The 13,063-nt window shown below is 35.8% G+C and overlaps 1 protein-coding gene across 3 annotated transcripts in view; it reads right to left on the bottom strand.

Annotated features, from left to right (window-relative positions):
* The window catches only part of SCLT1 (sodium channel and clathrin linker 1), a 217,658-nt gene that overhangs the window by 184,846 nt on the left and 19,749 nt on the right, over nucleotides 1–13,063 (bottom strand). For 2 of the 3 annotated variants that reach the window (XR_015250225.1, XM_086704243.1), the window contains exons 3-5: nucleotides 11,794–11,852; nucleotides 10,862–10,934; nucleotides 1,205–1,260 (exon numbers count right to left, since the gene is read on the bottom strand). Coding sequence is in view for 2 of the 3 variants with exons in the window: in XM_086704243.1 (XP_086560369.1) it covers nucleotides 1,205–1,260; nucleotides 10,862–10,934; nucleotides 11,794–11,852 (188 nt within the window). In the remaining variant the exon portion in view is untranslated. The remainder of the gene's footprint in view (nucleotides 1–1,204; nucleotides 1,261–10,861; nucleotides 10,935–11,793; nucleotides 11,853–13,063) is intronic. The other variant, XM_086704244.1, reaches the window with a different exon arrangement.

Below are 13,063 nucleotides of genomic sequence, written 5' to 3'. Positions count from 1 at the left end.
ATGATGCTGTAGGAGTAGCAACAGAGATGGTGGCAGCACCAAAAATTCCTGACTTCAGGATCATAGCCCCTAAATACGATCCTAAAGCTAGTGATCTAGTACCAAATGTTAAGTGATTGAATCCCTTCCTGAAATTTCTAGTGGTTATGGTTTACAGTATTGTTACTGCATTCACACAGATTGGCATACCAACAAATATTCAGAATACAGATTATATAAAGTGCTTTGACAATTTAATAAGGAAAAGATAAATAGAAAATGGGAAAAAGAAATGAAAAAGCATTTCATGAGAAAACAACACTACATGGGTAAATAAACATATGAAAAATGGTTAACCATATTAGTATTCAGGGAAATGTTAAATTATAACCACAGTAAAAAACAACCTAAGACTCAAAATAACAAAAATTAAGAAACTTGGTAAGACTAAGTGCTGATAAAAAGATATAGATCAATAAGAACTCATAAATATCACAGGTGGGAATGTAAATTGGCACAGCCACTTTGGAAATTGGCATTACACTGTAAAAATGAATATTTCATAATCTATGATCCAGCAATTTTATCCCTTGAAACTCTCGTACTTGTTTGTGCATGATACTGAGTGGGGAAAAAAAAGTCCCAGAAGACTAAATGATACAATTTTAATATAGCTTAAAAAAACCCCAGAAAACTAAATAATCTATCGTTAGGGACACAGACACCTATAACAAAATTTAAAAACCAAGGGAATGATAAACACAAAATTCAACAAAGTGTTCTCTCTGGCAGAGGGAAAGAGAGGAATGGGATAGGGCAAGAAAACATGGGTAGATGTACCAGTATTGCTAACCTTTTTAGCTCTTAACTAGATGGTGGATTGAAGGTTTTTATCAGTATGTTTTGGAACATACATGATTATTATAAACTGTACTGTTAATGATTGCTAGTATGTATAAAGTACTTATTACATACTCTATTTTCCTTTACAGTCAGCCCTATGAAATAGGTTATCTCCAATTTATAGATAAGAAAACTAAAGCACAAAAAGGTTAAGTAACTGTCCAAAGTCACAAAACTAGTAAGTAATGGACCTGGGAGTGAAACAGGAAATCAGGCTCCAGAGTCTTCACTCATAACCAGTATACTACATGAATAAAATATTAAATAACAACAATAAATATTATCTAGGATAACAATAAAAGAATTAAATTAATTTATTTACCTTTCATTTTCCTTGATGACATTTTCAAGTTGTAGTTTCATCTCACCCATCTGTTTCTGAAAGATTAAAATATGGTCATAGCAATACATTTTGCAGACAGTTCTCTATTCAGTAATGCATTCAAATACAAGCAGACTCTATGACACTAGTCTACTGATAAGAAACAATGATTCTTTACTTCTAACAAGTGCTTGTAAATATGGATATTTTAATGATACTTGGAACATAATAAAACATTTATTTTGAAATAAAGAGAAATATTTATATGACACAAGAAATATTTATAAATGTAACCCTATGATTTATAGATGTTCACATATATATTCCTCAGTATGTCACTATAACAAATGCCAGATTCGTTTATCTTAATTCACTGAATATAGTTTATCTTAATTCACTTTAGTTTAGATGAAGCCCATAGAAGAGCTTACATTTGGAAAAGTATAACGTTAATAGTGAAAAAAAAAAAAAAAACAGAGATCTTTTTAGCAGTAATTCACTTAGTCTCTTATTCACCACCACCATTAACTGTCTAAACTCTCCAGACAATACAAGGTTGCTATGGTAAACCCATATGGTCACTAACAAATACTTTAATGGGAAAAATGGTTAAAAAAATCACTAATTAAAATACAAGAATAAAATATATATTGTAAAGAGGAGATTGGTATGATTAATTCTCTTTGAGGAGATAAAGGGATTGTAAAATTTCAACAGGAAGGAAAGGCATTTCAAGTAGGGAAAAATATGCGTAAAAGCAGAGTCAAAAAGTATTAGATAACACAGGAATAGTAGTCAGCTCTCAGTGAGAGTAAATAGGCAAGGGGAGAGTAGGAAGGAGGCCATGTAAAATCGCACTTAAACTGCAATCAACTCATGATATGTCCATTAGTCTTGATTGGGTATCCTAGGCTAAAGAAGAGAAGCAAAGCCTGGAGTGAACCTGGTAAGGGAAGGGTAGAACAGGCAATGCTCTAAGCCCTTTTGTCTCCCTTTCAACCAAAGAAGCTCAAGGCAGCTTGGTCTAGGAAATCAGTAACAGCCAACTCTAAATACAATTCTGGCTTTGGGAAAGGTGAATCTTTCCAGGTCCTTGTTGTGAATGAATCATAATTAAGCCAAAATGAATGAATTCACGATCAGATGACTGAGAACTGACCATACATAGAGCAACAATGCAATGAAAGAAAATTAGAAAGGCAGACAGCAGGTCTTGAATGCCATACTAACAGATTTGGATTTTATTGTAGCAATTATTCTGATGTCATTTTTTTTTTTTTTTTTTTTTACAAAAAGTGATTTTGCGGGGCGCCTGGGTGGCGCAGTCGGTTAAGCGTCCGACTTCAGCCAGGTCACGATCTCGCGGTCCGTGAGTTCGAGCCCCGCGTCAGGCTCTGGGCTGATGGCTCGGAGCCTGGAGCCTGTTTCCGATTTTGTGTCTCCCTCTCTCTCTGCCCCTCCCCCGTTCATGCTCTGTCTCTCTCTGTCCCAAAAATAAATAAAAACGTTGAAAAAAAAATTTTAAAAAAACAAAAAGTGATTTTGCACAATCTTGCAAGATATTTAAAAGTTGCAAAAATGTTTATCTTGAAAAAATATTTACTCAAATTACCCAAATAATTAGAATATATATGCAATAGCTAGGATTAAATGTGAATCATTATGGTCACACTAAACATTCTTTACTATAAAATATTTCAAAATATATTTAATAGTTGAAACAAAATCTCAGCAATAGCATCAAATATTCCCTTATTTACATTTTTCGAAGAAAGTCTTTCATATAGAGAATTATAGTCACACTTTTCTTGCTTACAAGAATAAACTATGTTTTTAGTGGGTCAATGAATCCTAAGAACTAGTTCTAATCAGTAATATCTATGTGAGCAACTGTTCTTAGAAGTAGCAGCCAGTATCTTTTCTCCTCAAAAGTATCAACTACTCTTGTTATAGACCCTTGCTTGGGCTCTTTGCTAGTTTCCTCTCTCTTGTAATTAATTCAATAATCACTCTTAGATTGAGAATGCTAAATGGAAAAATGAAGCTAAACACCTTAGTAACATAGCTGATTAAAGATATATATGAATCAAACTATTAAAAAATTAAAACTTTAATTCAAGATAACTAGCTATCCCATTTTATAACAAACCACATAATAGATCATTAGAACAATTCTAAGAGTAAATTCAGCAGAAAATTTAAACTCACTAGCCCTAAAAATAAAAGTAAAATGCCATTTGTGCAGAGGAGAGCTTTCTGTTGCTCTTTGTCAGTTAGAAAGATTAAAAGACATCTATGGTTGGTTCAAATTTAAATGACTGCAGGCTCAAAAAAAAAAAAAAAAAAAGGACATAGTACAGACTTGGAAAGCACCTATTTAACTTATCATAAAACAGGAACCGCAATTTAAAGAAATGCTTGTTTTTGAAATTTGGGTCTACAGGATCACTTTCATTACTCTTGGAAAGTATAAATAATTTCAAGTGCAATGGAAAACCCAAATTTATTTTTAGAAGATACAAGCATATGTATTCTTTTAGTAAAATCCTTTTAGTCAATCCATTTATTTACAAATAGGAGATTGTTAAGCTAGATCTAATCATCTTGTTCCAATGAGACCTGGTTTATATTCATTCATCAAGAATTGAGGGATTATGCACTAGACTTCAAGGTATATGATAGGATCTCTTGCTGTCCCTGCATGAATAGAAAAGAAAGATATAAAGAAAGTTCTTAGTGTTTGCCCATTTATAGCCCCATTCTGAGGAAATGAGTCTTAAGCGGATGTTTTTATATAATATTGCTCTACTTTCTTTCATTTGCATTAAATTCAGTGAAACTTGCTACCCAACTGAACTGATCCAGAGATTAGTATCTAAACCAAACACAGTAGTAAGTACATTCAAACACTAGGAAAGGGAGTTCCTCAGGTGGGCTTGAGACATGTAGCATCTCTTTAACAAATGCTTCGGTTATCCAATAATCAGAAATATCAAAATTTGGGAGAAAAATGTAAACATTTTAAAATCAAAGAAACAGGTTATAAATATCAAGTATACTTTAAAAATGTATCTCACTGAAACTCACATTGTATCCTGAACAATGTTGTGCTATTATTCTAGTTCTCTATCAGCCTCCCATATATCCTAATTTTAGAAATTCTAGGGTACAGAAGGGTCCTTGGTTTCTAAACTCTCTTCATTCCTAAAATAAACTTTCATTACTAAAGAGGATTTCAGACAAAAGATGCCACAGCATAATCCTACCTATATTAGAAGACGATCAAATGAATCTAAAATCTGATAGACATAATGTTTGAAATTGGGGGAAAAAAATCCATTCTCCAAAGGGAAATACAGGTAGGATGAGGGTTAAAAGTCTAAAATTATAGGAGATGGTTTTTGGTCTTCTTGGGGGAAAAATAAAGATGTAAACAAATAATGAGTTTAAGTTCTCCAAGCATCTAAGATATGCTCCTGTGAGATACCAGGAGCAAGGAAACACTGGATTAAAAAATGAAACTGAAGAGGCAGAGGCAGTTAAGATGGCAGAGAAGTAGGGGAATGGGAATTTTCCTAGTCCTTCAAACACAGCTGTACTGAGATAGGATCACATGGAACACCCAGGAAATCGATCTGCAGAGTAGCAGAGGATCTCCACAGTTGTAGGGAGACAGCTTGGCAGGATGGAGCCTCTGGAGCAGAGAGATTTTGGAAGTGCAAGACTCTCTCCAAGGTAGAGCCGGTGCCATGACTCGTGTGCTCCTTGGGAGGGAGGGAGCTGACCCCAGGGTATAGCACAGCGTAGCAATCTCAGGAGAGCACTAGGAGAGAACAGTCCACTTCCTGGAGTACTTTGGGAAGATGATTTATTGCCTCTCCAAGGACAAAAGACCCTGCACGTGCCAGCCAAAGGCCTTTTTACAGCAGGGCAGAGTGGCAATACTGCAGAATGGGGTGCACACGGTGTGGAGTCCTTGAAGATGACATCAGGTTTTGAATCGCAGCCAAGCTGCCTAAGAGGTTTGGGAGGCTGTGGAGCAGTGCAAAGTGAATACCCTTGCTATTCTGTGAGGACTACCTGAACAGCATGGGTTGAGACACCCAGTCGGGGGAGCGAGACTGGGATGTCGCTGTTTTTCTCCCCAACACCAATACAGTGGAACTTCAGAGAGCAGCACAGCACCCCCACTGGAGGCTGGACATGCTTACACCAAACACCGCTCCTCCATGGTTGGCAACTTCTTTCTACTGGAGCAAGAATGACTGAGCCAACTCAGCTGGCCTCTCCTCCAGACCAGCACAGCCACTGGTGCTAGGCGCCAAAAGACAACTGTTTCCCCTTCCTTCCTTCCTTCCTTCCTTCCTTCCTTCCTTCCTTCCTTCCTTCCTTCCTTTTCTTCCTTCCTTTTCTTCCTTCCTTTCTTTTTCTTTCTTTCTAATTGTTCTTTCTCCTATTTTATTCTTTTAGAATCAGGCACATAGTTTCTGGTTTGTTTTTGGTCAATTCTTATTCTATATATATGTGTGTGTGTGTGTATAAATATTTTTTTTACCAGAAATTTTTATTCTATCATTTTTCCACCTTTCCTATTTCTTATTTTCCTATTCCTCTGAATTTAGCCTCATACTTTTTTGTTTTGTTTTCTTTTTCCTTTTTCCCCCCCTTTTTTCCCCCCTTGATTTGCTGTTTGGACTATTTTCTCCTTTCATTTTTCTTTTTATGGGATCAGGATTCCCCCACCCTTTTTTTCCCTATGCTTTTCCAGGGTTACTTCAACAACAAATCAAAGCTTCCCTGGTTGAAGGTCCACACACTCCACCACTATAAGCAAGGAGGAGCTCTGCACAGTACTGATCACTGGGATGAGCAGCCAAAATGTACAACAAAGTGCACACCACATATACAAAAACCACTTCCTGGAGTGCTAGGCCCTGGATAGGGTATGACCCCTTTTTAATACAGTAGTACACTCAGGTGCAGGACACACAAGAAGCTTTTAAAATACACAAAAGACAGAAACTTAGCCAAAATGACCAAACAGAGGAATTCTCCCCAAAAGAGAGTGCAAGAAGAAATCAAAACCAAAATGACCAAATGGAGGAATTCTTCCCAAAAGACAGTGCAAGAAGCAAAGCCAGAGAATTGCTCAAAACAGATATAAATAATATATCTGAACAAGAATTTAGAATAACAGTCATAAGATTAACAACTGGGCTTGAAAAAAGCATAGAAGACACCAGAGAAACTCTTGTTGCAGAGATCAAAGACCTAAGAACTAGTCATGATGAATTAAAAAATGCTATAACTGAGATGCAAAATAACCTAGATACAGTGACAGCGAGGATGAAAGAAGCAGAAGAGAGAATAGATGAAATAGAAGATAAAATTTTGGAAAATAAAGAAGCTGAAAAAAAAAGGGGGCGGGGAAGGAAATTATTAGATCACGAGGGGAGAATTGGAGACCTAAATGATTCCATGAAATGAAACAAGTGTCCATATCATAGGAGTTCCAGAAGAAGAACAGTGAGAGAAAGGGGCAGAAGGTTTGTTTGAACAAATTATAGTTGAGAACATTCTCCAAAATAGACCACATACTGGGTCACAAAACAGCCCTCAACAGACTGAGATCAAACAGATTGAGATCATACTATGCATATTTTCAGATCACAACACTATGAAACTTGAAATCAACCACAAGAAAAAATTTGGAAAGCCTCCAAATACATGGAGGCTAAAGAACATCTTACTTAAGAATGAATGGGTTAAACAGGGTATTGAAAAAGAAACTGAAAAAGAAATTGAAAAATACATGGAAGCAAATGAAAATGAAAACACGACAGTCTAAACTCTTTAGGGTGCAGCAAAGGTAGTCCTAAGAGGAAAATACATTGCAATTCAGGCCTGTCTCAAGAAGCAAGAAAGGTCCCAAATACACAACCTAACCTTACACCCAAAGGAGCTAGAAAAGCCACAGTAAATAAAGCCCAGCAGAAGAAGGGCAATAATAAACATTAGAGCAGAAATAAATGAAATAGAATCCAAAAGAAAACAGTACAACAGATCAATGAAACTAACAGCTGACTTTTTGAAAGAATCAACAAAATTGATAAACCCCTAGCCAGACTTCTCAAAGAGGATCCAAATAGATAAAATGACAAATAAAAGAGCACAACCAACACCACAGAAATACAAACAACTGTAAGATAATACTATGAAAAACTATATATGCCAATAAACTGGACAAAGAAATGGACAAATTCCTAGACACTCATACACTACCAAAACTCAAATGGGAAGAAATAGAAAACCTGAACAGACCCGTAACCAATGAATAAGTAAGTGGGTTATCAAAAATCTCCCAACAAACAAGAGTCCTGGGCCAGGTGGCTTGCCAGGGAATTCTACCAGACATTTAAAACAGAGTTAATACCTATTCTTCTCAAACTGTTCCAAAAAACAGAAATGGAAGTAAATTTTCCAGACTCATTCTATGAAGGTAGCATTACCTTACCTTGACTCCAAAACCAAAATCCCCACTGAAAAGAGAATGACAGGCCAATATCCCTGATGAACCTAGATATAAAAATTCTCAACAAGATAGTAGCAAATAGAACTCAACAGTACATTAAAAGAATTATTCACCATAAGCAAGTGGGATTCATTTCTGGGCTGCAGGGCTGGTTCAATATCCACAAATCAATCAACGTGATATACCACATTAATAGAAGAAAGGATAAGAACCATATGATCCTGTCTACAGATGCAGAAAAGGCATTAGACAAAATACAGCATCTTTTCTTGATAAAAACCCTCACAAAACTTGGGATAGAAGGAACATATCTTTAAAAAAGCCACATATGAAAGACCACAGCTAATATCATCCTCAATGGAGAAAAACCGAGCTTTTTCCCCCAGAGATCAGGAACACAACAGGGATGTCTACTCTCACCTCTGTTGTTCAGCATAGTGTTGGAAGTCCTAGCCTCAGCAATCAGACAACAAAACCAAATAAAGGCATCCAAATTGGCAAAGAAGAAGCCAAACTTCCACTCTTCACAGGTGACATGATTCTCTACATGGAAAACCTGAAAGACTCCACCAAAAACCTGCTAGAGCTGATACATGAATTCAGCAAAGTCGCAGGATATAAAATCAATGTACAGAAATCGGTTGCATTTCTATACACCAACAATGAAGAAACAAAAGGAGAAATCAAGGAATCAATCCCATTTACAGCTGCACCAAAACCATAAAATACTTAGAAATAAACCTAACCAAAGAGGTAAAAGATCTGTATGCTGAAAACTATAGAAAGCTTATGAAAGAAATTGAAAAAGACACAAACAAATGGAAAAACATTCCATGTTGTTACAATGTCGATACTACCCAAAGCAATCTACACATTCAATGCAATCCCTATCAAATAACACCAGCATTCTAGAGCTAGAGCAAACAATCCTAAAATTTGTATGGAACCTCAATAGACCCCGAATAGCCAATGTAATGCTGAAAAAGAAAACCAAAGCTGGAGGCATCACAATCCCGGACTTCAACTTGTATTACAAAGCTGTAATCATCAAGACGTATGGTATTGGTACAAAAACAGACCCACATTTTAATGGAATAGAATAGAGAACCCAGAAATGGGACCCCAAAATATATGGCCAACTCATCTTCAGCAATGCAGGAAAGAGTATCCAATGGAAAAGGACAATCTCCTTAGCAAATGGTGCTGGGCAAACTGAACAGTGACATGCAGAAGAATGAACCTGGACCACTTTCTTACACCATACACAAAAATAAAGTCAAAATGGATGAAAGACCTAAATGTGAGACAGGAAACCATCAAAATCCTAGAGGAGAAAACAGGCAACAACCTCTTTGACCTCAGTCACAGCAACTTCTTACTTGACATGTCTCCAGAGGCAAGGGAAACAAAAGCAAAAATGAACTATTGGGACCTCATCAAGATAAAAAGCTTCTGCAAAGCAAAGGAAACAATAAACATAAGTATAAGGCAACCAACAGAATGGTAGGAGATATTTGCAAATGACAAATCAGATAAAGGGTTAATTACCCAAAATCTATAAAGAACTTACCAAACTCAACACCTGAAAAACAAATAATCCAGTGAAGGAATGGGCAAAAGACATGAATAGACACTTTTCCAATTACACATCCAGATGGCCAAAAGACACATGAAAAGATGCTCAACATTCCTCATCATTAGGGAAATATAAATCAAAACCACAATGATATAACACCTCACTCCAGTTAGAGTGGCTAAAATTAACAACTCATGAAACAACAGATGTTGGCGAGGATGTGGAGAAAGGGGAACCGTTTTGCACTGCTGGTGGGAATGCAAACTGGTACATCTACTCTGGAGAACAGAATGAAGATTCCCCAAAAATTAAAAATAGAACTACCCTACAACACAGCAACTGCACTACTAGGAATTTATCTAAAGGACAATGGAATTCTGATTCGAAGGGGCACATGCACCCCAATGTTTAAAGCAGTGCTGGGTCTCGCGGTCCGTGAGTTCGAGCCCCGCGTCGGGCTCTGGGCTGATGGCTCAGAGCCTGGAGCCTGTTTCCGATTCTGTGTCTCCCTCTCTCTCTGCCCCTCCCCCGTTCATGCTCTGTCTCTCTCTGTCCCAAAAATAAAAATAAAAAAAAAAAAAAAAACAAAACAAAACAAAAAACGTTGAAAAAAAAAAATAAAGCAGTGCTATTAACAATAGCCAATTAATGGAAAAAGTCCAAATGTCTATGAACTGATGAATAGATTAAGAAAAATTTGCGGGGGTGGGGGGGCTAAAAAGTAAGGTTACATTTATTTTACACTGTAGAAACACTGCAATGAATTAGCCAGTAATTCACACTCCCATTCCTTCACACAAGGAAGAAGTTAACGTGTCACCACTTTCTCTGGAATAGCTCGACAACCATGATTTCCATATACCCTAATGTAACTGCCTACTAAAATGCCAGTCATCTGTATGTACCAGTGTCAAAGATGAAAAGTAAACTGTAGTAAGATGTGGTTTATATGTATATATAACGGAATACTACTCAGCAATAAAAAATAATGAAATCTTGACATTTGCAACAACATGGATGGAACTGGAGGGCATTATGCTAAGCAAAATAAGTCAGTCAGAGAAAGACAGATATATGATTTCACCCACATGTAGAATTTGAGAAACGTAACAGATGAACACAGAGGAAGAAAAGGAAAAATAAGATAAAAACAGAGAGGGAGGCGAACCATAGATGACTCTCAAATCAGAGACAAGCTGAAGGCTGATGGTGGGGACATGGATAGGTGGGTAGGGGTGGGTTAAATGGGTGACGGGATGGGCATTAAGGAGGGCAGTTTTCAGGATGAGCACTGGGTATCATATATAAGAGATGAATTATTCCTGAAACCAAGACTACACTGTATGTTAACTTGAGAATAAATCAATAAAATTAAAAAAAAATGAAACTGAAGATAATCTTTAAATACACACATACTTTCTTATTGAGAGCCAAGAATTGATTAGATATAGCTAAATATGTTATTCCTCATCAATGTTTTTGAAGAGTATTTTACTTCTTTTTTTAAAATAAAATATTATAAAAAAACTTGAAAACTATGATTTCATACCTGGTAATATTTCAGCTGCCCATTTAGTTCTTCCAGATGTTTATCATACTCAATAATAAGAGGAGCTAAAAAGCTAATAAAAATACATAATTTTAAAAATCTCATATTCTGTTTAATCTAGTGTAATATGCAGCATGTGAATTAAATAGAACATCAATATTTTTATGTTACATTTATCCATAAAAATCAATACTTTGCCTTTTTCGTGTTCTCAAGCTTATCTCAATATTTCCAGATGCTATCAAATATCTGGGAAGGGGAGGTAATGAAGGAGGTCATCAAGACAACTGCCAGTTGACCCTTGAGCTGAACCTGGGCAATTGGAGGCCTTTCCCTGACCCTCCCCTGTACTTAGAATATGTATTCTGCTTGTCTTCTTCACACCCAGAAGCAGCTCCAAGGATACAGCCTTAAGATAGTAATGTGATGCTGAGGGTGTCTGTACTGGGATGTAAGTGAACCCAGTTAAAGCCTTTTGTGTATGTGACTGAACCCAGTTAAAGCTTCTACACAAACTTTTAAGATTATGGCAGGCAGGTGAGGAAATCTAGCTGTCTTGCAGTGTCCTACAACAAGATAACTCATAAGTAGGTTCTATTGCTTAATAAATTTGCCACCTACCAACCCGGAGTGGTCTGCCTCTTCCCTCAGTCTGTCCTTGCCCTCCACATATGGGAACCAGTTTCAGATTACAACCATATTACTCTTGGAAGGTCTGGAGGAGGTTGCAAATAGGAGGGAGATAAAATCACCCCAATTGAGAACTACTCTTGTAGATTATAATGCTGGCTTTCCCACACTTGTATATTCAATGACGTATCATTTAAATCTAATTATAGCAGACCATGAAATAATCCTAATATTAAAGAAATTATTTTAACAATAATAAATATATTTAAGAAAATAGTATTTTTCTGGTAACTCAAACATACCTTTGGTCAACTAGTGTGTTTTCTAATGTGTCATCTCCACCTCCTTTGAAGACAGCTTTCTACAACAGAGAATATTGCATCTTAAAATGTTTTCTCACATCGTCGAAGCCAAAATGACAGTAAAAACAAAACAGGAAAGAGTAATCATCTAAATTGATGTTGAAAGTGCATTTGGTAAATTTTAACATCCATATGTAACAAATTTGGTAAATTTTAACATCCATATGTAACAAAAACTCTTGGCAAAGTCGAATAGGAAGAATTTTTCTCAATTTGACAAAGTATCTATCAGAAACCTACATCAATTACTATCTTCCATGGTGAAACATCAAAAGTGCTGCATTAAATACAGTATAACACAAGGTTGCTCACTATCACTGCTAAATTCAACACTGCACTAGAGGTTCTAGTCAGTGGAACTAGGGTAAAGGGCTGGGAATTTAAAAGTTGAAAAAGAAACAACACTCTTATTATTTACAGATAATTTGACCATTTGCCCAGAAAACTCTATGTATAATCTACCAATTATTAGGTCTAATAAGAGAATATGGTAAGTTATCCCATAGAAGATCAACAGAACAGTAGCCTTCCCAAGTGCCAGCAATAATTTGAAAATGTAAAAAGAAATAATATCTTTTCACTACTGTAACAAAATGTAGCACATGAGAATAAAAAACAAAAAAAGATGCTATAACTTTACTGAAAAATTAACTATACTGAAGAATATATAAAAAATATGTAAATTTAATAAGGAATAATGTTATATAAAGTGTTTAGCATAATTCCTGACATGTAGAAAGCTCTTAATAAATCTTGGCTATTTTTTTTCTTTTTTTTTTTTCTTAATATGGGGGAAAATCTATTGGCTAACCAAGGTATATGTTATGAGCTTTCAACCAACGTGGGAAGGATTAGCTCTCAAAATATAAAGCCTCAGTAGACATGTTTACATGGATCCAGAACTGTAAGATGAATTAGACAAAAAGAAAAGGTAACCTTCCAGGGAGAATCCTGATGGATTAAAGAATAAATGAATCCAGTAGTCTATGCAATTTCAGAGAGGGATTTATTCAATCCTAGAGTATTAAAAAATAGTTATTGTGTTTATTAAAGAATTAATTAAGGGGCAAGAGATAGTTTAACTTTCAATTGTCCAAAAGTTAGTTAAAATCTTCTTGGGATAACTAAGTGGTTCAAACCTTAAAAATATTATTTCTCAAATTTCTTAGGAATTTTTATAAATATCAAATCAACTACCAATGTTATGACT

The sequence above is a fragment of the Puma concolor genome, chromosome B1 (genome assembly GCF_028749965.1).
Source record: "Puma concolor isolate L17-30 chromosome B1, mPumCon1.1.hap2, whole genome shotgun sequence".
Taxonomy (NCBI): domain Eukaryota; kingdom Metazoa; phylum Chordata; class Mammalia; order Carnivora; family Felidae; genus Puma; species Puma concolor.
Note: the sequence above shows the minus strand (reverse complement) of the source record. Positions and strands in the feature narration are given on the sequence as shown.